We start from the raw sequence: 24,831 nt of genomic DNA on the forward strand, positions 1-24,831 counted from the left end.
CCTTTTCTCGGGTCTCCAGCCGGAGCTTCTGGTCCCTACTTCTTGCTGAGTGCCCCCAAGCTTGCTCTGGGGGTACTTATGCATGCTCGCTCCTGAGCAGCCTCTGTGTGTGGAGACGCACACAGCTCAGTCAGGCATTCAGTCAGGGAGCACTGACTGTGATTGACAGCAACGGGAGCTAATGCTGCTGTGTCTCAACCAATGAGGAGCAAGAGACTCGGGAGAGCCGCTGCTCTCCTGCACATCGCTGGATCGGGCTTAGGTAAGTATTAGAGGGGGCTGCATACTGAAGGTTTTTTTTACCTTCATGCATACAATGCATGAAGGTAAAAACCTTCGCCCTTTACAACCACTTTAAATTGCTTGTTTAGGTAAGTGCTAACACTACACAGTTGTCCAAGGCAAGTTGTTTTTTTTACCTTAAAGTGTTACTAAACCCAGGACCCCGCATTCACTATATCTGGTCTCTTAGCCCTTGTACACACGGTCGGAAATTGTGACGTAAAATAATCCGGCCATGTGTTGCCTCCATCTGACTTTTTCCGTCCGAATGTCTGACCAAAAAGTTTGAGAGCTGGATATAAAAATTTTCTGAAAACATGATCCCATCAGACTTTGTCCGATCGTTTGTGGAGAATTCCGATCGGACAAAGTGCCACGCATGCTCAGATCAAAGTACGAGAGCAAAGCTGTTGGCTACTAGGCTGAACGTAGTCCCGCCGTAATGAACGAACGTCATCAGGTTCTGAACGATCGGATTTTCTGATAATTTTGTCTGACTGTGTGTGTGCAACACCAGTTTCAGACAAAAAGTAATTTTGTTGTTGGAATGTCCAACCGTGTGTACAAAGGCTTAGAGTGCACAGAACATGGAAATGCAATTATTTTAGCAAATATAAACTGCTAAATACCTTTTTTCATCAGTAGTATAACATAGCAGTCTTGTGACTTCTATCAGTGTCTGGTTAGAGCTTGTAGGAGTAGTTTTCCTTCCTCTCTGACTGTCTTATGAGGCTGCAGGACCCCAGACCCTCTGTCTGGACAGTGCTGATTGGCCCCTATGCTGATCACATGCACACCCTTCCAAGAAGAAAAAACTCCCCAGCAATACACCCCAAACTGAGCATGTGTCTCCAAAGGCTTTTTTCTATCAGCAGATTTGGGACGGTAGAAGACGGGGAGGATCAGAGAAGACAGGATCAAACAGCCTTTTTACACAATGCGGACGATTAACCCCCTTAGGTTTCACAGTATTTTACTGTTATGGGTTAAGTAACACTTTAATGTATTCCCTGTATTAAGGTAAAAAAAAAGGCCCAGTAGTTATTAATAATCATGACTGTAGATATCAACACTATTAAAGTGCAATGGAACGTTAAAAGATCAGAATGAGTTATAGGTCGTTATAGGAAAACATGCCTGGAATTACCTCTGAAATCTAGCAATACACTTCTAGGTAGATGAGGGCCGGTTCACACTTGAGCGATGTCAGACATTGCATGTGATTCGTACCACACTGCTGTGCAGATCACATGTGGTGCCTGCGCAACGTAAATGCAGCTATATTGTATGGTTGAATTTGCATCACATTCAGACCAAAATCATGCAGGACTTTTTTTTTTTTTTTAACTCAGCAGTGAACACCCATGCTATCCGATTCCATAGTTCGCACTGTGATCTGCAAACCAATCTGGGTGTGTCATTAACTTTGTAAGTTTTGTATTGATACTCATAGAGCAGCGTGAACTGCCAGCGATTGAGGTGCATCGGGAACCCCGCAGTGGATTTGGAGGGTTTCCCACATTGCACCAGTTTGAACCGAGCCTGAGAGTGTCTTTGCATTCTTGCACCTACCGTCTTGTACTGTATATTTTAAGTGTGAAATCTAAGGTACTGCTGACACTGACTGGTAGTCTCAGGAGATTTGGTGATGTCACTACTGTGCTGCTCATTGTTGGAGGCTCTGACAAAAGGAAGCAAAGCCCTGCCTTTACCAAGATTGTCACCTCTATACAGGGACACTGTGAATGACAAGGTATGGTAAGTCTATTGTAGGGAAAGATCAGCTGCAAGGATATCAGACAACACTGATGACTAATAAACAGGACAAATGGAGAGGGTGAATCTCCCAAACAGGGGATACACACACAAAATAAATATGACAGGGGTTCTAACCTCCCTCCACTCTAAAAGTAAAAAAAAAAAAGTTTTGCTTTTTGTTATTCAAGATGTAAGTCTTGGCTACCTAATTCCACCCCAAAACCACCATGACTTTTATTTGTGTCTACTAATCCATTGCAGTTCTGTGCAGTTCTGTGCAGACCTGTGCAGTCTACTTGGTCTCAGGCAATTCTGTACTCTTATAGAGCAGGGGTCTCCAAACTGCGGCCTGGGGACCAAATGCGGTCCTTTACTTTTATGTGGCCCTTGTGGCACGGTTTCATCCATTGATACCAACAATGGGACATAATCCCCCCCCCCCCTCACACCAATGAAGGGATACAGTTTCTCCCAATTACACCAATGATGAGGCACAATTCCCCCTATTGGCACCAATGATAGGGTACAATTCCCCCCCAATGACATCAATGATGGGGCACAATTCCCCCCAATGACATCAGTGATGGGGCACAATTCCCCCCCAATTCCCACCAATGACGAGGCACAATTCCCACCAAAGACGGGACACAATTCCCCCACAATGACACCAATGACGGGACACAATTCCCACCAATGACGGGGCACAATTCCCCCTAATGACACCAATGATGGGGTACAATTCCCCCCCCAATGACACCAATGATGGGAGAAAGAATTTGGCCTGCAAAATAATTTAAAATAAGGGTATGGGTACCATCGTCCTAAATTTCAGACAGTAAGGAAGAGGTGGGTAGATCTAACAAGGGCTAATCCAAAGTTCATTGGACTATTCCGGTACCCAATATCACAGAAAAAACATTAATAAAAAATATATAATTTATTAGAAAATATACAATAAATTCATAAATTACAACAGTATCCGAATAATTGTTACAAATACTAATACAATAAAATTCTTGGGTAGTGCCCCCCACAAGTGTGTAGGGCTACAATTGGTGTTGGTATAGACGTAAACCTCGACTAGTTTCGTGGCAACTGCTGCTTCCTCAGGAGGCATCAACCCAAACGTCAACAAAGCCCAGAAAGGGTTACAGCTGGCATAAATGAGACACCCAGGTAGGGGTGTTCCCCCTGGGGGCGGACACGTGTGCAGGTTAGAAAAATGCTAATGCCAGTAAGGTAAACATTTAAAAATAACACACCTGGGAATTCATCAATTGTTGGTATATAGCTTGAACAGCAATTAGCTAGTGTGTAAAGAGGAGAAGCAATACACTCTCGAATGATGCTTGATTTTAGCAAAAAGAGCCTTTCAGTTGAGTGATAAATGCACAAGTCCTGGTTGTGGAGGGTGTCCACTATTCATCCCACTCACACCAATGTTGGGTCACTATTCCTCCCACTCACACCAATGATGGGGCACAATTAGAGGTCGACCGATATATCGGCCGGCCGATATATCGGCCGATATTTGCCGTTTTTTAAATAATCGGCATCGGCCGATTTGAGCTGATAAAAAGCCGATTTAGAACTACAGCGGGACTTTTCTATTACAGAAGTCATTTCAGTCAGTGTAAGTTGCCTGAGTCGTCATAGAAACCCTTTCCTCCTCTCTGGGCAGGCTGCCAAGAAAAGAACAGAATGATACAATGTTTACACTTCAATGAATGAAATAATCTCTGTGTGTAGAAGTTCTCAGTTTAACCATTTAAAGACTAAATCTTTTCTGACACTTGTTGCTTACAAGTAAAAATCCTGTATTTTCTGCCAGAAAATCACTTAGACCCCCCAAAAATTATATATATTTTTTTAGCAGAGATCCTAGGGAATAAAATAGCGGTTGTTGCAATATTTTATGTCACACGGCATTTGCACAGAGGTCTTTCAAATGCATTTTTTTTAGGAAAAAAATACACTATTTAAAAAATAAAAATAAAATAAAAACAGTAAAGTTAGCCCATTTTTTTTTTTCGTACAAAAGTTTTGACTACCTGTTTTTATTTAATATATAGGTTTTTTTTTTTTTTTCTTTATCTAAATCATACATACAAGTAAACTGATTGGAGGTTTGTTTTGTTTAATAAATGTTTAAATGTAAGAAATTTTCTGTATCACTTATGAAGACTGCTTTCACACTGGAGCGGGCAGGCGTTGATGGTAAAACGCAAGTTTTAGCGGCTCTTTACCATCATTTTAGCGGTGCTATTTGGCTGCTAGTGGGGCACATATAACCCAGCTAGCGGCCAAGGAAGAGGTTAAATGCGCCCATGAAGCACTGCTGCCAAATCGCATTGCATGCGCTTCAGCAGTGGTGCCCATTCATATCAATGGGCAGGAGTGGTGGAGGAGCGGTATACACCACTCCAAACGTGCTGCTTGCAGGACTTTTTTTTTTAAGATCCTGCCAGCGCATCGCCTCAGTGTGAAAGTTTCACACAGACTGCAGGGGAGCCATTTTACAGGCGCTATTTTTAGCCCAAAAGCGCCTGAAAAACGCCCCAGTGGGAAAGGTGTGTTAGATCAAGGGGGATTAAAAAATAAAATAAAAAAGGAAAAAAATAAATAAAATAAAATCGGCCTAACATATCGGCCCAAAAAAAAACGGCATCATATATCGGCTATCGGCCGCCATGATTTCTAGATATCGGCATCGGCATCGGCCAGAGAAAAACCCATATCGGTCGACCTCTAGGCACAATTCCTCCCACTGACACCAATAATGGGGCCCAATTGCACACCAATGTTGGGGCACAATTCCTCCCACTGAGACAAATGATGGACCATCATTTTTTCACCGATGTCGGGAACCTTTCTACTCCCAATAGCCACATTCCAGCCCCCCTATAATTTGAAGGACAGTAAACTGGCCGTTTGTTTAGAAAGTTTGGAGACCCTTTTTCTAGAGCTATGACACTTGAGTGGCTTAGAAGGCATGGATGATAAAAGTAATACGGAGCATGTTTTTGGTGATAGTTGTAGCTGGCATCCTGTAAGTACAATGTAGTTCAAGGTGCAGCTGGAATATAATTTCCTTTGCGTAGCTGTGCAGGGCCTGACAAAACAGAATGGCAGTCCCTTGCAGGAAACTTCCTCAAACTCCTTGCTTTATGTACTATATTTGGTTTCTCTGTTCCTGGAGCATATGACCTTCTCAAAGTCACTTTAGCCCCTCTCAAGAACTCTGAAAGACAGGTTCTTTGTATAGAGCGAGACGGTTTAAAATATACAGACTCCAGATAAAGGTATCTTGTATTTGCACACTTGGCTCATGACATTTCAGGCACCTGAAAACAAGCTGATCGATGCCTGTGATGTGGTTACACAGAGGGATATATAAACTCCAACAATGAACTTCTCTTGGGTGCCCTTTTGATTTGTAATCTACAACCAAATGCATTTTGCTGTAATTGTTTGAGAAATGCAAAGAAAATACTTGTTGATCGTGTCAGAAATCCATTCCTGTCCTGTTTGTTTGGGCCCATTTAAACCATTGCGTTGTAACAGCACCAAAATCGCAGGGAAAATAGTTTTCATTATTATATTTGAAACACTTCAAATTAATGCATTGAGTTAGTGTCAGTAAACCCATATCATAAAAAAATCATCAATAAATGGTGTATTAGATGCAGTTCATACTCGGTCACTATGAGATTTGTTTTCTGTATTCTGCCAAAAACCTGGTTGATCCCACTGTTCTCTATTCCTCCCTTTTGTCCAAGTCCCCAATTTAGTTAGGGATTTTGCAGAGCAGTGTTGGCAGCTGTAAACATGCTCCGTCTCAGTAAGTTTCTAATGCTGAGAATTTCCTCCCTATCACATCTGAGCAGCCCATGTGACTATAGAGTCTATACATGTGGGCATATACACAGTGGTAAATGACAGCCCACTCCCTCCCTCCCTCTTCCTCCATGCCCACTAGCCAGCTAAACACAATGGGGGTGGGATGTTATATGTAGATTAATGGTGGCTTCACCTCCCTCTTATTCTAAGACACAGGCTGAAGAGGCGCGACAGTCTGTGACTGGCAGAAATCCACCCACATTAGGTCATTGCCTAAAAATAATAAAGATTTGATTTCAAATATATATTTGTATGGTAATTTATGTTGATTTATTGATTAATTATTTTTATGCTGTATCCCAAAGGCTGTTTTTTTGTTTTTGTTTTTTATTTTAAACATGTGACCAGTAGCAGAGGACTAGAAGCTCCTCCTGCTTATGTTTCCCTGCAGACAGGCTGAGAAAGAGCTGGGTCATGTGACAGCTGTATATCGATTAGGAAAAAGGTAGTTAGATGGGGTTTTATTTTTATATATTTTTTTTCTTCAAATATTTTATGTTCCATGTCAACAAGACCATAATAAAGTATTCCATTAAACATAGCATAAATACAACCAAACAAGAGGGAGAATCAAGACACCAAAAATTGAACATTTTAAATTGTACCTATGAGGTAAAAACAATGCCCCATTTCCATATAGGACTGGGAATTATCATAGCACTGGAAAAGTTTTTTTTTTTTTTTAATAGTGCCATCCACATACAGGATTAGAGGGGACAATGTAAATTAAACAATGTGTGTTTAGTATCACTTTAAGACTCACACTAGCCCAGGCCCTCCACCAGCACACCCGAGCCATTGGCTGAGAGTGTAGACTGGGAGCCAGTCGGCAGACTGTTTTCTGTCATACCCTGAATGGCCGGGTGCTGTCAGATCAGCTGAAGTACACACGGGTTGAATGTCGCCGGGTTTCTATTTAACCGGCTGATGCAGCCCAATATTCGGCCCCTGTGTATGTTGCTTAACCCTCTTACTTTAGTACTATGGAGTGAGGTGGCAGCACAGGGGCTTAATGATTAGGACTTCTGCTTTGCAGGACTGAAGAGCCCCAGTTATTCCAGTAAGTCTAAGTTTTAAGTCCGGACATGGAGTATATGTGTTCTTCTGAATACACGGGTGTCCTCCAGGTCCACGGTTGGCTCCTGTATACAATTACCCTAGTATGTATATGTGTGCATCTAAGATTGGGACATTAGATTGTAAGCTCCTTAATGGCAGGGACCAGACTTTCTCCTAGGGTTCTTCCAGAGGTTCCTTGAGCAATTAGAGACTTCTGCCTCTTAGACAAGTCGGGACCTCCATGAGTCGGAGTGGGGATACCCACGATTGTCTCAGGGGAGGAAGAACAGGGAGATGCTAATGTAAACAAACATCTCCCTGTTCTGCCTAGTGACAGTGTCACTGAGATCTGCTCCCTGTCATCAGGAGCAGAGATCAGTGACATGTCACATGTAGCCTCGCCCCAGGACACACTTAACCCCTACACTGCCACCTTGTGGTTAACCCCTTCACTGCCAGTGTCATTTACACAGGAATCAGTGCATTTGTATAGCACTGATTGCTGTATAAATGACAATGGTCCCAAAAATGTCCGACGGATCCGCCATGATGTCGCAGTCACGATAAAAATCGCTGATCGCCGCCATAACTAGTGAAAACATTTTTTTATAAAAATGCCATAGAACTATCCTTTTTTGTAAACGCTATAACTCTTGTACAAACCAATCAATATACGCTTATTGCGATTATAAATGATGTAATGATGCGTTTTTTTTCAAAATTATTGCTCTTTTTTTTGTTTATAGCGCAAAAAAAAATAAAAACCACAGAGGTGATCAAATACCACCAAAAGAAAGCTCTATTTGTGGGGAAAAAAGGACATCAATTTTGTTTGGGAGCCACTTCACACAGCTGCACAATTGTCGGTTAAAACGACGTAGTGCTGAATCGCATAAAGTGGTCTGGTCTTTGGCCAGCAAAATGGTCCGTAGCTTAAGTGGGTAAAGAAAAACATGCTGGCAAGGACTTGATATATGTAAAATTGAAAAAATGCTTCGAAGGGCCTATAGGCAGCTGAATTTTTCTTTTAATTCGATCAAATCTAAAAAATAAATTCTCTTTATTGCGTACAAACATATGTGGAACGTGAATCAGGACTTGATATACATACTTGTACTAATTGACTCAGATAGCAGTGAAGCAAGGGCAGGATAACAGCCAAGCAAGTATAATTTTCAGAAGGTCAGCAATGGCAGCTCCCAGGCTTGCTTTAAGTGGGAAGCCCAAGTAGCAAACCCCCCTATTTCTGACTCCTGGACGGCGGGATTCTTCCTCTATAGGCATCCAGGCTTGCACAGTTCCGTATCGCCATTCTGCGAGGGAAAGCCCGGCTAGTCCACTTACAGCCCCATGGTGCTCAGTAACTGATGGAGAATAACATCAGTATGTGTCCTAATGCTGAACTCCATTCTAAATTCAGGGCTTTCCTAAAATGCAGAGTGGCTCCACATGCCTGTCTCATTTTAGACACATGGTTTCACTTCTCCTTGTTGCTGGTTTTATATTGAGTTGCAAACAGTCATTGTTTGGTTAGCTTTTCCTGCTTTATTGCTTTTCTCAGAGGTCAGGATAGGGAGGAAACCACTGCGCACTCCTGACTGCATCAGCAACTCCCATTCTGCAGAATAAACACCGTCCTCTGTAATTTTCCCCTCTCTCTGTCCATGTACACTTAACTTCTTGTGATAAAATCCGTACAATGAGAATTGTCATCTGATTACAACATAACCTCCTTTTATTATTATCATTCACTGTGTACACTGGGAAGGGTCATTTAGAGTTGTAATACAGTGCAGATGGGACTTTGCCTGCCCCTTATGTACAGTTCTAAGAAAGTTTCTTGAAGTTTTTGTTTGTTTTTTTAGTTCCTTTTATTTTTAGTTTGTTTTTGTTTCTTTTTTTTTTGTGGCGCATAACATCTCAAAGTTTCCTAGAGAACCATTCTGTTTTTACTGTACGTATGTCTATGTAAGATGCACACAAACCCCGAAAAAAGAAAAATTGGGCACAGCACTCTACAACGAATATACAGTAACCAAATAAACACTAACATGTATAGTACAAAAACAATAATAAAGCCCAACAATTACAATGTGCTACAAAATCCAAATTGGTGATTATAAAGTCCTAAATGTTGTGATAAATTCAAGCTCATGACCATGCTCTGTGCCACTCAGAGTACCCTCACCATGGCACAATGTGATTTATTTATCCCTATGATGTCATTCACATTGGTTCCCCCAGGTAAGTGAACCCCCCACTTCATACCGCACTCACCAGAAAAGATTGACTCCTTGGGTTAGCAAGAGGGTTAAATTGCGCCAAAGATCTCCAATAGTACACGTCACATCCACCCATTGGAGTGCTCACTGGTTTCATTCAGCGGCGCTTCCTGGTCTGTCTCCAGTTGTAGGTATGTTCAATATTCCTATCGTCATGAGCATCTGGGATCCTACGTGCCACTTCAAACACTCACTTAGGCTGGGTTCACACCGCTGCGGCAGCGAGAACCGGATGTGATTCGCACTGCAGTGCAAATCACATCCAATTTCTGTGCGATGCGAGTTGAGCCATACAGATAGTATGGGTGAATTCGCATCGCACCCGCCGCAAACTCGCACGGGACCCTTTTTTTTAGTCCGCAGCAGAATCGGATCGCATGGGTGTTCACACCATGCGATCCGATTCCTGTCCGAGTTTGCAGATCGCACTGCGATATGCGGACTGATCTGGGGGTGTCATTAACCACTTCAGCTCCGGACCAATAAACACCTTAAGGACCAGAGGTCTTTTTGCAATTTCGCACTGCGCTGCTTTAACTGGTAATTGCGCGGTCATGCAATATTGCATCCAAACGAAATTTGCGTCCTTTTCTTCCCACAAATAGAGCTTTCTTTTGATGGTATTTGATTGCCTCTGCGATTTTTTTTTTTTGCGATATAAATGGAAAAAGCGAAAATTTTGAAAAAAAAAGATATTTTCTTCTTTTTGTTATAAGAAAAATCGAATAAACTAAATTTTAGTCATACATTGAGGGCAAAATTTATTCAGCCACATGTCTTTAGTAAAAAAAATGTCAATAAGCGTATATTTTTTGGTTTGCGCAAAAGTTATAGCGTCTACAAACTAGAGTACATTTTCTGGAATTTACACAGCTTTTAATTTATGACTGCCGATCTCATTTCTTGAGGTGCTAAAATGGCAGGGCAGTACAAATCCCCCCCAAATGACCCCATTTTGGAAAGTAGACACCCCAAGGAAATTGCTGATGGGTATGTTGAGCCCATTGAATATTTATTTTTTTTGTCCTAAGGGATTGAATAATGACAAAAAAAAAAAACAAACATTTTTTTTACAAAAAGTTGTCACTAAATGATATATTGCTCACACATGCCATGGTTATATGTGGAATTGCACCCCAAAATATATTCCGCTACTTCTCCCGAGTATGGGGATACCACATGTGTGGGACTTTTTGGGAGTCTAGTCGCGCATGGCACCCCGAAAACCAATCACCACCTTCAGGATTTCTAAGGGTGCAAATTTTTGATTTAACTCCTCACTACCTATCACAGTTTCGAAGGCCATAAAATGCCAAAATAGCACAAAACCCCCCCCAAATGACCCCATTTTGGAAAGTAGACACCCCAAGCTATTTACTGAGAGGCATGTTGAGTCCATGGAATATTTTATATTTTGCCAAAAGTTGCGGGAATATTACAAACTTTTTTTTTTTTGCACAAAGTTGTCACTAAATGATATATTGCTCACACATGCTATGGGCAGAAGTCAAATTACACCCCAAAATAAATTCTGCTGCTTCTCCCGAGTACGGGGATACCACATGTGGGGGACTTTTTGGGAGCCTAGCCACGTACGGGACCCCGAAAACCAAGCACTGCCTTCCGGATTTGAATATAAAATGCTATAAAAAACAAACTAACCAGAGTCACCCGTAACACTTATACGGTGATCAGTGGTGAAAGGGTTAACTAGGGGCAATCAGGGGGTTCAAATTTTTATTAGGTAGTATATGGGGGTCCCTGGCGCTATATAAAAACCTGACGGGGAACCTAAATAACTAACTGGCTAACCAGCGTCACCAGTGACACTTATACTGTGATCGCTGGTGAAAGGGGGTGAAAGGGTTAACTAGCAGCAATCAGGGGGTTAAAACCATTATTGGGTAGTATATCGGGGTACCTAGCGCTATAAAAACCTGGCGGTGAACCTAAAAAAATAACTAGCTACCTAGCGACTGTAGCGACACTAATGCAGCGATCAGAAAAACGATCGCTTAGTGACACTGGCAAAAGGGGGTGAAAGGGTTAACTAGCGGCAATCAGGGGGTTAAAACCATTATTGGGTAGTATATCGGGGTACCTAGCGATATAAAAACCTGGCGGTGAACCTAAAAAAATAACTAGCTACCTAGCGACACATGCAGCGATCAGAAAAATTATCGCTTAGTGACACTGGCAAAAGGGGGTGAAAGGGTTAACTAGCGGCAATCAGGGGGTTAAAACCATTATTGGGTAGTATATCGGGGTACCTAGCGCTATAAAAACCTGGCGGTGAACCTAAAAAAATAACTAGCTACCTAGCGACTGTAGCGACACTAAAAAAATGGGTCGCTTAGTGACACTGGCAAAAGGGGGTGAAAGGGTTAACTCTAGGGGCAATCAGGGGGTTAAATCTTTATTGGGCGGTGATAGGGGGCTACCCTGGACCTAACACTAACTGTCCTGACAGTTTTTACTGTCACAACTGACACTGAATGCATTGATCAGTAAAGAAATGATCAATGCAATCAGTGACACTGTGACTGGGGGGGGAGGGGGATCGGGGGGGGGTTTGTGTGCCTGTGTGTACCTACATGTCAGTGTAGTGTTGGTGCACACTTACTATTAGTCTTCTCCTCGTAGTCCCGTCAAAAAGACCGCCCCGAGGAGAATGACATCACTTCCTCCTTCCTGTGTAAACAATACACAGGGGAGGAAGCTTCTCATTGGCCAGGAGCGATCCAGAGGGGGTGGCCGAAAACCAACGGCCATCCCCTCATCACGGAGCGCTCCTGGACCGAATCGGACCGCCGTAAACAGCGGGAGGGGGTCCGATCGGACCCCCCACCCGCTGGAAGGCAATCACGTAGATGTACGTGATTGTGCCTGCCTGTGCCATTGTGCTGACGTACAATGGCAATACGGCGGTCCTGAAGTGGTTAACATTTCACTGACACTCCCAGCAGTCCGCATAGGGCAGTGTGAACTGCCGGCGGGAGGCATGTGATGCAGGAAAACGCCGCAGATTTGCGGCGTTCCCGCATCGCTCCGGTGTGAACCTAGCCTAAAGTGGAAGTAAACCCATCGATTTAAACAGTTAAAAAAAAAAGGCATGTCGGGAATGCTAACTGCCCATTGGCTGTGCTCTCAGCCAAACTATCAAACCATCCAATGGCTGGTGTCATAACGAATCACATGTGCAGCACCATAGCAGTTGAAGATTAAACAGAGGCAAAGATGGCAGCTTCCTTGGCTGAAAACGATAGGGGAGTTTACTTCCACTTTAAGGTAAAACAAAACGACACAGAAACCTTTACAATCACTTTAACTGGTTCCCACCCGGCCTCTAGCAGGATGACACTGGTGGGCACCTCTTGCTGATCCAGGTGGATGTCATATGATGTCCTGGATCGCAGAGCCACTCAACGGTGAAATCTGTCACCAGCTGCATCCAGCCAATGGCTGATCACTGTATCGGCCCACTGCTGGTACCATGCGACCGCTGTAACCAATCACAGCAGGTCACATGACAATTGTATCGTGTAAACACAGATGGTGACAAAGCTCTAGTTGCCACACTTTGGTGTGACTATACAACTAAAAGCTTTTTTGATCATGCCAGTTTTAAAATATTTTATTGTTAAAGATGTATCAAAATATTTTACATACTACTGTTTAAGTACGGTTATTGTACGGTACCACTAAAGTCTACCATAGCCTCCCATTCTCAAAGTCTTTTTCCTATATTGTTTGGACAAAGGTACTATATACAAATATTCTCTATTGAGGCGCTTTTCTTCATCAATTGTAAACATTGGATGGCTTCCTTTCAAGCCATCCATTGAATACAATTGTGTTGCTAGCTGTGATTGGTCAAAAAATACTGATCACTTCCCCAGAGTAGTACAATGTTACTATGGTTTTATATATGTATATATGTGTGTGTATATATATATATATTTTTTTTTTTTTTTTGCCACACCCGTTATATGATGATGCTGTACTGCATTGACTGTGGCAATATGTAAAAACAAAATAATTTTTTTAATTTTACAAAAACTTATGGCAAAAAATTACAACTTCAAAAAACTTGCCTTGCCTCTTACGAAATACCTTGAATTGTCCATTTTCCAAAAAAAGGGGTAATTTGTGGGGATATTTGTACTGTTTTGCCATTTTCAGGCCTCACGAAATGAGATCGATCATGATTACATTAGGATTGATAGGTTGGATTTTCAGATATATACCATAGTTTGTGGACTTTTTAACCTTCCTACAGACTAAATAATATACACTAATTTGGGTTATTTTCACAAAAGTAATGTAGCAGAATACGTTTTGGCCTAAATTTGTTAAGAAGGATAATTTATTTGCCAAATTTTCTAACAGAAATAGAGAAAAAATTATTATTATTTTTTTTCTGTATTTTATTTTAATTTAGCAAAAATTTAAGAAACCCAGTGTTGATTAAACACCACCAAAAGAAAGTTCTATCTGTGTGAACAAAATTATATAAATTTACTTTGGGTACAGTGTAGCATGACGGCTCAATAGTCGTTCAAAGTGATACAGCGCTGATGGCTGAAAATTGGCTGGGCATGAAGGGGGTGAAAGTGCCCAGTATTGAAGTGGTTAAAGAGCTTGGTGTTTTTTACTAGAAAGTTATATCATTACAGGCTCACTATATCCCAGCATTTACAAGGTCTCAGTATCTGCACGTGCATGTCTGTGTGACAATGGTTTGTCATCCATCTCTCTTATCTTACCTTCTATGTTTGACCTATACTTTGTCCTTGACCATCTCTTCCCATATCTATGTGTATACATTGTTCTCACTTCTTCCTCCTCATCTCCCTACATCTCTCTTCTATTGACCTTGTGTAGGGGGAACAGGCATAACTAAGCCTTTCACGCTGCTTTCTAGTGTATGTTGAGGTCTAATTCCATAAGTACCAGGATTCTTCAAAAGGTTTCCGCACTTTTTCTAACTCTAATAAATTGAAAAAAGTGCAGAAACTTTTTTTTTAAGACCCTTCGTATGTGCTAATGCATTGGCTTATAAAATGTCTCACCTGCAAATACTAACCTGCCTTTTACTTTAGCTGTGTATTAACCACTTAACGACCAGCGCACGCCGATGTACGTCCTATTTTTGAAGAGGGATATCTCGGTAACGGCAGCAGCTGCTGCCACAACCAAGATATCCATCTCTTCAGGCACCGGTCGTCTGTACGATAACGATGGTCTCCGCAGCGGGTTCGCCGTGAGATCACCTATATCGGCGGCGGGAGAGGTGCCACCCCCCTCCCGCCGCCCTTCCGCCGCTTACCGGACCCGTCAGTAGTGGCGGAGGCGATCTGGTCCTTTTCCTAGCCGGGTATAGAGACGAGTGAGGCTAAGATGGCCCCCACTCGTCTCTATACCATATGAGGGCGGAAGCGACGTCAAAACGTCACTTCCGCCCATACCTCTTAAAGTTATATTTTTTTTTTAATGTCATCTTTTCAAATTACTATTTTTTTTTTTTTTTTTTTTGCATTTAAGTCCAAATATGAGATCTGAGGACTTTTTGACCCTAGATCTCATATTTAAGAGGACCTGTCATGTCTTTTCCTATTACAAGGGATGTTTACATTCCTTGTAATAGGAATAAAAGTGATCCATTTTTTTCGTTTTTAAAAAAAAAAAGTTTTTAAAAACACCCCGTCACGACGAGCTGTAGAATTTTTTAAATGTCTCTTATGGAGATTTTTGAGGCTAAAAGTTTGACGCCATTCCACGAGCGGGCGCAATTTTGACATGTGTGACATGTTGGGTATCAATTTACTTCACGTAACAACATTTTTCACAATCTAAAAAAAAATGGGCTAATTTTACTGTTGTCTTATTTTTTTACTCAAAAAAGTGATTTTTTTCCAAAACAAAGTGCGATTGTAAGACTGCTGCGCAAATATGGTGTGAAAAAAGTATTGCAATGACTGCCATTTTATTCTCTAGTGTGTTAGAAAAAAAATATATAAATTGTTTGGGGGTTCTAAGTAATTTTCTAGCAAAAAAAAAAACAGTTTTAAACATGTAAACACAGAGTCTGAAAAAGAGGCCTGGTCCTTAAGTGGTTAAAAATAAATCATAAAGTGTATTTTTAAATTTGTCTAATTTCCTAAAGGCTGACTTTTTATTGACTTTCCATGGTCTTGTGCAAACCAGAAATTAGTCTAATGCCGCATACACACTATCGGAATTTCCGGCCAGAAAAAGACAGATGAGAGCTTTTCATCGGAAAATGCGACCGTGTGTATGCTCCATCGGAATTTAGCTGTCCGAATTTAGCCAGCCAAAAATTGATAGCATGTTCTCAATTTTCCAGACTAAAACTTTCTATCGGTAATTCTGATCATGTGTATGCAATTCCGACACGCCAAATATCACGCATGCTCAGATTCAACTACGAGACAGAAGCTATTGGCTACTGGCTATTGAACTTCCTTCTAGTCGCGTTGTACGTGTTGTACGTCACCGCGTTATAAATGATCGGAATTTGATGTGACCGTGTGTAGGCAAGACAGCTTGACCATCAGAGCTTTTTCCGACGAGAATTCTGACCTGCAACATGTGTCTAACTGCTCACAACCCAGCTCAGGAGCGTGCACATACAGATGCCCCCTTAGCACCTAGCAGGGAGACGGTAGTGGTGCCAGGCTGTGACCGTCTTCATTGACATCATTGGCTTGCACAGATTGATGTACATTCCAAAGACTGAGTTTAGGTTTATTTTATTGCAGAGGAGACATGGCATATCTCTTCTGCAATAAAGAGCCGCCTACTTGCCGCCTTTAAATCTGTGCAGCCACTGCATCCCAATTGAAATGAATAGCACTGCCTGCATGCGGATGTACAGAAAACCTGCACATTCCATGAAGACAAAACATGCCCCTGACATGGGTCTACACTTAGGCACATCTGTGTGAAAATAGGATATTTGTACTAAACAGGAAAAAAAAAAAATGTCTTGACTTTTATCCAATCATTGTTATTTATGGATTACTTACAAGTTGGTATTTCTTACAGATCCTTGCCTGTACATTCCACGTTTTGCACACATGCTGGAGTTTGGGGATAAGAATCATGAAGTCTCTATGACCGCACTGAGACTGGTCCAGAGAATGAAGAGAGATTGGATGCACACTGGCCGGCGACCGTCGGGTCTCTGTGGTGCTGGTATGGAAGATTTATAGTAATTACTTGTTATAAATGAATGATATCGTAGTCTTGTGGATCAAATTTACCCATTGCCTGTATGAATGCTGATCTTTTATCTAATGTAATATTGCCTTTTTTATTATATTTCTAGAGCAGTGTAGTAGTCATTGGCAGGGCACCAAGTTACACAGTCCTGCCCACGCTTGGCCTTATTTATCTAAATCAGATTCAAACTTGCATTCTGCAAAAGTCTTTTCTTTTTCCCAGTGTTTGAATTCAGTTGATGACTATAATGCAGCACAGGCAATTCAGATCAGTTATTTTCACCCACACTTAAAGTGGTTGTAAACATCCATTTTCAATTTGTACCTATAGGTAAGCCTATATGAAGGCTTACCTATAGGTAACGTAAATACATATAGATATAGATATTTACACTGTACTGTACCGAAGATGTCATTGGTGCATGTGCTGTGAAGAAATGTCCCTCTGTGCCCTTTCTTCACTAGCGAGTGCCGTGACTGGTGGCTCCCGCAGCTCCAACCAGTTACAGAGCCGGCATCCGTGGCCTAGGAATGAAGAGGGGCAAAGCTGGTTGCGGTGTGCAGTGGGCACAGAGAGGGCTTTGTTTGCAGGTAAGTGCCATGTAATGGGCTAGTATGCGATGCATACTAGCCCATTATGCTTTTACTTTGCAGGGAACAAAAGAAGTAAAACCCATCAGGGTTTACTTCCTCTTTAAAGTGGTTATAAACCCTTACATCTACTCAGTGAAGGGACTATCCTCAGGTGATACACAGAGATGAAACAATTCCTCCTACACAAGTATCTGCAGTTTTCTCTTCCCTACATCTGTTCAAAGTGCGTAAAGTTATAAGCGTCTCTGAGCGTTCAGAAAAAAGGGGACAGAGAGCTGAAATGGCACTGTGCAGAGCTCAATATGAAGAGCTCTGAGAGCTGATTGGGGGGGAGACACGGCACACTTCACACAGGAACAGAGCTGAGGCTGTCAGTCAGCTGGAGATCCCTCCCCATCACCACTTTTCTTTTGCTGCCAGAAAAACTTGGCAGAAGTAGTTCAGGCTGATAGCAGCAGACGGAAATTACATTTAGTGCTCCTAATTGAGACAAGCACACACAATAGAGGGATATACGTTGTTCATATTTTATGTCTGAGATTTACAAACACTTTAACCACTTCAATACCAGGCACTTAAACACCTTCCTGCCCAGACCAATTTTGAGCTTTCAGCGCTGTCGCACTTTGAATGACAATTGCGCGATCATGCTACACTGTACCCAAATTAAATTTTTATAATTTTTTTCCCACAAATAGAGCTTTATTTTGGTGGTATTTGATCACCTCTGCGGTTTTTATTTTTTGCTAAACAAATAAAAAAATAACGAAAATTTTGAAAAAAAAAACATTTTTTTTTTTTTGGTTTCAGTTTCAAAACTTTGCAAATAAGTACGTTTTCTCCTTCACTGATTTGCACTGATGGGGTTACACTGATGGGCAATGATAAGGCGGCACTGATGGGCACCGATGAGGTGGCACCAATGAAGTGGCACTGATGAGGTGGCATTGATGGACACCGATATGTGGCACTGATAGGCGGCACTGATGGGTGGTACTGATGGGCGACACAGATGGGCACTGATAGGTGGCACAAATTGGCACTGATAGCTGGCACGGATTGGCATGGATGGGCATGGATAGGTGGCACATGTGGGCATGGGTTAATCGGCACATGTGGGCATGGGTTAGTCGGCACAGGTGGACATGGGTAGGCGGCCCAGGTGGGCATGGATGGGCACTGATAGGTGGCATGGATGGGCACTGATAGGCGGCATGGATGGGCACTGATAGGCGGCATTGTATTATAATATATTGTACTAATGGATGCCAATCAGTGATGCCCATTGGGGGCACTGATTGGCATCCATTATGGGCACTGATTGGCATCCATTGTGGCACTGACTGGAATCCCTGGTGGTCTAGGGTGGCATACCTTGTCCTGGGCATCCCTGGTGGTCTGGTGGCGTCCCTGGTGGTCCAGTGTGGGCATCCTCGGGGGGGATGTGCTGATAATCGATCAGCACAGACCCCCCCAGTCAGAGGAGCAGCCGATCGGCTCTCTTCTACTCGCGTCTGACAGACGCGAGTGAGGAAAAGCCGATCACCGGCTTTTCCTATTTACACTGTGATCAGCCGTGATTGGACACGGCTGATCACGTGGTAAAGAGTCTCCATCGGAGACTCTTTACCGAGATCGTAGTTGCCAGGTGTCAGACTGACACCCCGCAACAACGATCGATGCGATGCGCGCCCCCGGGGGCGCGCAGCGGCTCATAATCCTGATCACGTCATATGACGTCCGGTCAGGATTATGCAACCACTTTGCCACCGTCTATTTGTTATAGGGCAGGCGGCAAGTGGTTAAATAAACAAGACTGACTGGGTTTTCAGGGTTTGTTCACCTTTAGGCCCCTTTCACACTGACCGACCGATCAGACCATCCATAGCTCTATAGAGCAGCAGATGTACACTATACTGCTTGTTTTTTTTTTTGTTTTTTTTAAGTATATTTCTTTATGTATGAATTATTATTATACAGGATTTATATAGCGCCAACAGTTTACAATGTAAACAGGGAGACATTACAGTTGCATTACCATAAAATGCAAGAGGGTTAGAGCCCGTTCACACTGAGGCAGCACGACTTGCAGCGCGACTGCCTCAGGCGACCGGGATCCGACTTTAGCGGCGACTTGTGAAATGACTTCTGTATAGAAGTCAATGCAAGTCGCCCCAAAAGTCGTACAGGAACCTTTTTCTAAGTCGGAGCGACTTGAGTCGCTCCGATTAGAACGGTTCCATTGCATAGAGCGGGACGCGACTTGTCAGGCGGCTAAGTCGCCTGACGGGTCGCCCCTGTGTGAACCAACCCTTAAGAGGGCCCTGCTCAAAAGAGCTTACAATGTAATAGGGCGTGGGGCAAGTAGTACAAAAGGTTATAACTATTGGGGATGAGGTGATGGAAGTTATAGAAGATTAGTTGGAAGCGTTAGGCTTCCCAGAAGAAATATGTTTTCAGGGATCGCCTAAAGGCAGCCAGAGTGGGAGATAGCCAGATAGATTGAGAGAGAGAGTTCCAGAGGATGCGAGCGGCCCTGGAGAAGTCCAGGAGACACATGGGGGGAGGAAACAAGGGAGCTAGATAGCAGGAGATCTTGAGAGGATGGTTTGTTTGATATTTGGAGACAAGATTGGTGGCGTAGCTTGGGGCAGAGTTGTGAATGGTTTTGTATGTTGTTGTTAGTATTCTGAATTTAATTTGCCGGGCAATCGGAAGCCAGTGGAGGGATTGGTGGAGAGGGGTGAGAGACACTGAGCAGTTGGTAAGGTAGATGAATCTGGCAGCAGCATTCATGATAGACTGAAGAAGGGATAACCTATGGAGGGGTAGGCCTATGAGGAGGAAGTTTCAATAGTCATGGTGACTTTTGAATTGAACTGTCGAGAGTGACTGAGTATCTTGGTGGGGTTTTTTTTTTGTTAAAAAGGGGTGAATTTTGGAGAGGTTACAGAGATGAAGTCTGCAAGCTTTTGACAGTGATTGGATTTGGGGCTGAATAGACAGGTCAAAGTCTAGGATTACACCTAGTACCCTGGCGTGAGGGGAGGGATTGATGGTTGCATATTGACCTTGATGGGAAAAGTCATGGGGGGGACATGGGCAGAGGGGAATAACATCAGTTTTTTTTTTAGAGAGATTTAGCTTAAGGCTGGGTTCACACTGCTGCGGGGGGAGATCCGGATGTGATTCGCACCGCAAATCACATCCGATCTCCGTAGCGCTGCGAGTTCAGCCATACAGATAGTATGGCTGAACTCGCAGCGGTCCCGCAGCAAACTCGCACGGGACCCTTTTTTGGGTCCGCAACGGAATCGGATCGCATGGGGGTTCACACCATGCGATCCGATTCCTGTGCGAGTCGGCAGATCGCACTGCGATATGCCGACGGATCTGGGGGTGTCATTAACATAACATTGACACCCCCAGCCGTCCGCATAGGGCAGTGTGAACTGCCGGCGGGAGGTATGCGATGCGGGAAAACGCCGCGGATTCGCGGCATTCCCGCATCGCAGCAATGTGAACCTAGCCTAAAGGAGAAGTCCAGCCTGAGCTGGGCTTCTTCTATGGGTCAGAGGAGTGCAATTTGTTTTGCATTTCTGTGACTCGTTTTCAGCAGAGAGCTTATTGAGTTTGAGAAGGAGCGCGTAGTCAACACTATCAAACGCGGCAGAGAGGTCAAGTACTGAGGATGGAGTAGTGGCCATTGGTTTTAGCAGTTAGTAAATTGTTAATGAGTTTTAGTAGGGCAGTTTCTGTGGCGTGCTGCGAGCAAAAGCCAGACTGTAAGGGGTCAAGAAGTTTTCAATGATGTAGGAGCTAAGGCAATTGTCGACTAAGCCTTCTAACAGTTTAGAGGTGAATGGGAGCAATGAGGTCTTATGATGTTCAGGTTGGTGGGGGTCCAGTGGGGGCCATATATATATATATATATATATATATATATATATGTGTATGTGTGTGTGTATGTATGTATGTATGTATGTATGTATATATATATATATATATATATATATATATATGTATATATATATATATATATATATATGTATGGGAGTGATCTGTGCATGCTTTAGAGTGGAGGGGAAGGTGCCATTGGAGAGGGAGAGATTATAGGTGTGAATGAGGGAGCAGAGTATAGAATAGGAGGGTGACTGTAGTAGTTTTGAGGGAACAAGGTCCAAGGGACAATTGGTTAGGTGGGCATCTGAGAAAAGTTTTGTAACCTCTACAGTAGTAGCAAGTTCGAATAAGGAGAGTGTTGACTGTGTGGTTAGACAAGATATCTGTACAGTTGGGGTGTCCTCGCGTATTGTGCCAATCTTGTCTTTAAAGTGCTTGGCAATCTCTTGGGCAGTGAGTGAGTTAGTTGGTAGAGGGGGTGGAGGACAAAGCAGAGTTAAATGTAGAGAAGAGCTGACAGGGACTGGATTACAAGATATTTTTATAAGAGAGACAAAGTAGGTTTTTTGGCAGCATGGAGGCAGGAATTGTATTTTAGGAGGGCATATTTATATAGGGCGACGTCTTGCCGGGATTTAGTTTTACGCCACAGTCATTCAAGAACATGCAATGCCTTTTGAATGGATACAGAACTGCATTAGATTTGTTTTTTTTTATATATATATATATATCTGTCAGGTACAACTTTAAGGAAAGAAATAACTTTTTTCTTTTTTATTCTTTAGTGTATAGTTTGTAGCCAACATAGGGCAACTATATATATATATTTATTATTTTAATTTTTTTATAAATATGCATGATATTCTTCCTCTGATCTGTTTGGTAACTGTTTCAATGCTCAGGCTCAACTTCCTCCTTAGTAGTTCTGTGTGGTGACTTTGCTCCATCAGTCTGGCTGTGTTTCTTCTATAGTAGCTCTGTGTAGAGTGACTGTGCTCCATCACTCTGGCTGTTCTTCCTCCTTAGTAGATCTATATGGTGACTGTGCTCCATCACTCCGGTTGTTCTTCCTCCTTAGTAGATCTATATGGTGACTGTGCTCCATCACTCCGGTTGTTCTTCCTCCTTAGTAGATCTATATGGTGACTGTGCTCCATCACTCCGGTTGTTCTTCCTCCTTAGTAGATCTATATGGTGACTGTGCTCCATCACTCCGGTTGTTCTTCCTCCTTAGTAATTCTGTATGGTGTCTGTGCTCCATCACTCTGGCTGTTCTTCCTCCTTAGTAGATCTATATGGTGACTGTGCTCCATCACTCCGGTTGTTCTTCCTCCTTAGTAGATCTATATGGTGACTGTGCTCCATCACTCCGGTTGTTCTTCCTCCTTAGTAGATCTATATGGTGACTGTGCTCCATCACTCTGGCTGTTCTTTCCTCCTTAGTAGATCTATATGGTGACCCTGCTCCATCATTCTGGCTGTTCTTCCTCCTTAGTAATTCTGTATGGTTACTGTGCTTCATCACACTTGCTGTCCTTCCTTCATAGTAGATCTATATGGTGACTGTGCTCCATCACACTGACTGTCCTTCCTTCATAGTAGATCTATATGGTGTCTGTGCTCCATCACTCTGGCTGTTCTTCCTCCTTAGTAGATCTATATGGTGACTGTACTCCATTGCTTATTTCTGGAACTGGTAAATCCAGATGTTGGAATCTCTGAAATCCTTGAATTTCCCTTGAAAATTCAAAATGTCTAGTGCTTTCCTGTCCTCACCATTTCTCTTCATTCTCATAATTTTTCTCAAGTTAATTTCACTTTCTGACACAGCAAGCTTATTAAACTTCGTCTTCTGAGAGGACAAAATGACCTTTCTGATGTGACCTATTCAATGTCCATTATAGCGCGGCCGAGGCCATCTGACAAGATAATTTCTCTGGGAAATATAATTGTCATAAAGTGTGCTTGCAAATGAATCGTCATTTTTCCAGCAGTTTAACTGCCGCGCTAATATGAAATGCATCATTGGATCCTGTGTGTTTTCCATGAATGTGTTTTTCTCTATAGTCTAATGGAGAAGAGCGAAAAACATTAGGTGTAGAGATGATTATAGATTGCACATTATTTATGATACATGGCCCCCATCTGCTCTGTATTGTACAGTGGAATAGCAATTTTCCCAGAGTCCTTTGCTGCTGACTGTAGCCCATTTATTTTACACAGCCTGTGTTTTCACAAGGGCTTGAAGGGATCCTAATGGACCTTAAGCCTCCAAATATAGTGCTATAAAACAGGGCTTTGTGCGCACACAGAAAAGCATTTAGCATTTTTTTTTTGCAAAACTATTCTGTATGTGAGAATGATGTTTAAGTCCAGCTGCTTTAATGCACAGAGGCGCTATAAGGAAATTGACCAAACTGTATAATAGACATACTATTGGAAATGTACATGTGAAATTGCGTAGCAAAAATTAGTTCATCTATTTTTTTTTTTTTTTTTCTTGCCTTAATCTTCTAGTTTGTTCTTAAATGCTACTAATAATAAAGCATATCTACAAAAAAAAAAAATGCTGTTTAAAAAAATATTTATTTATTTTTATTATTAAATTTTTTTTACAGATACTTATATAGTGCCATCCATTTTCGCAGCACTTTACATATATATTGAGATGCCCCCCTTTACACACACATGACCTTTCATGGCATCCCAGTCTTAGTCCGTAGGGTGCAATACTAAGTTGGCCCACCCTTTGCAGCTATAACAGCTTCAGCTCTTCTGGGAAGGCTGTCCACAAGGTTTAGGAATGTGTCTATGGGAATGTTTGACCATTCTTCCAGAAGCACATTTGTGAGGTCAGGCACTGATGTGGATGAGAAGGCCTGGCTCACAGTCTCCACTTTAATTCATCCCAAAGGCGTTCTATCTGGTTGAGGTCAGAGCTTTGTGCAGGCAAAGTTCTTCCACCCCAAACTCGCTCATCCATATCTTTATCACAGTCGGCATCTCTCTGCTCTGGGAGGAGTGAGAACCGAGCCATCGGCGATGTTCGGTGGCTCAGTTCTCAGTGCGGAGACGGCGGGGGACAGCTGCAGTATCGATCTGATGCTGTGTCCACCTAGGGAAGTATGATTAGCCAAAAAAACGTTCATAGACCAATTCAAATGAGTTGTGCCCCATGCCCACAAGCCATACCCCCTCCCCTCCCCACACAGCACATAGTTGAAATCTGATCATTAACTTGTGAGCTGAATGACTTTATCTGCTCATCAGCTATCCTTATGCTCAGTATACACATTCAGGTTTTTTTTTTTTTTTTCGTTCAACCCAGTGGGCTGAACAAAAAAAAAGTTTGTTAGTACGCCGATCTCCCCTGCTGTGCTATTGTGTTCTGACAGTCCCCCTGTCAGAACACAATGGCACATATTTTATGTGTGGCCAAGAAGATTCCTCTTCTTCCAGTGGGCCCAAAATGGTGAAACGGTCGGGTAGCCCGGCCCTAAAGGATCTGTTCACCAAGTCTGAAATTTGTTCATTAAAGCCAATTTCTAACAGAGTTTTATTCCTTTTTGGATAAAGAGGAGGATTAGAGCCTCTCTTGTGTGTTTTTTTCACCATCTCCTTTCCTACGGGGGAGATTTCCATTTCCCTCAATGGCAATAAGGTACATCATATGTAAACCCAGCCACTAAAATTAATGTAAGGAGCTTTAACCATATGCTACGCTATCCAAAAATAAATAGGTTTTGGCTTTCGATAATACATTAAGACCCCTTTCACACAGAGGCGTTTTTTCAGGGGCTTTTGGGCTA

The 24,831-nt window shown here is 42.5% G+C and overlaps 1 protein-coding gene across 1 annotated transcript in view; it reads left to right on the forward strand.

Moving 5' to 3' along the window:
• Positions 1–24,831, forward strand: part of BRF1 (BRF1 general transcription factor IIIB subunit) — a 623,639-nt gene that overhangs the window by 313,460 nt on the left and 285,348 nt on the right. Inside the window, exon 6 of the mRNA XM_077464483.1 lies at positions 16,350–16,499. Within this exon, the coding sequence (XP_077320609.1) occupies positions 16,350–16,499 (150 nt within the window). The remainder of the gene's footprint in view (positions 1–16,349; positions 16,500–24,831) is intronic.

This window comes from Lithobates pipiens, unplaced genomic scaffold (genome assembly GCF_037356315.1).
Source record: "Lithobates pipiens isolate NorthernLeopardFrog02 unplaced genomic scaffold, aLitPip1_a1.2 Scaffold_30, whole genome shotgun sequence".
NCBI lineage: Eukaryota > Metazoa > Chordata > Amphibia > Anura > Ranidae > Lithobates > Lithobates pipiens.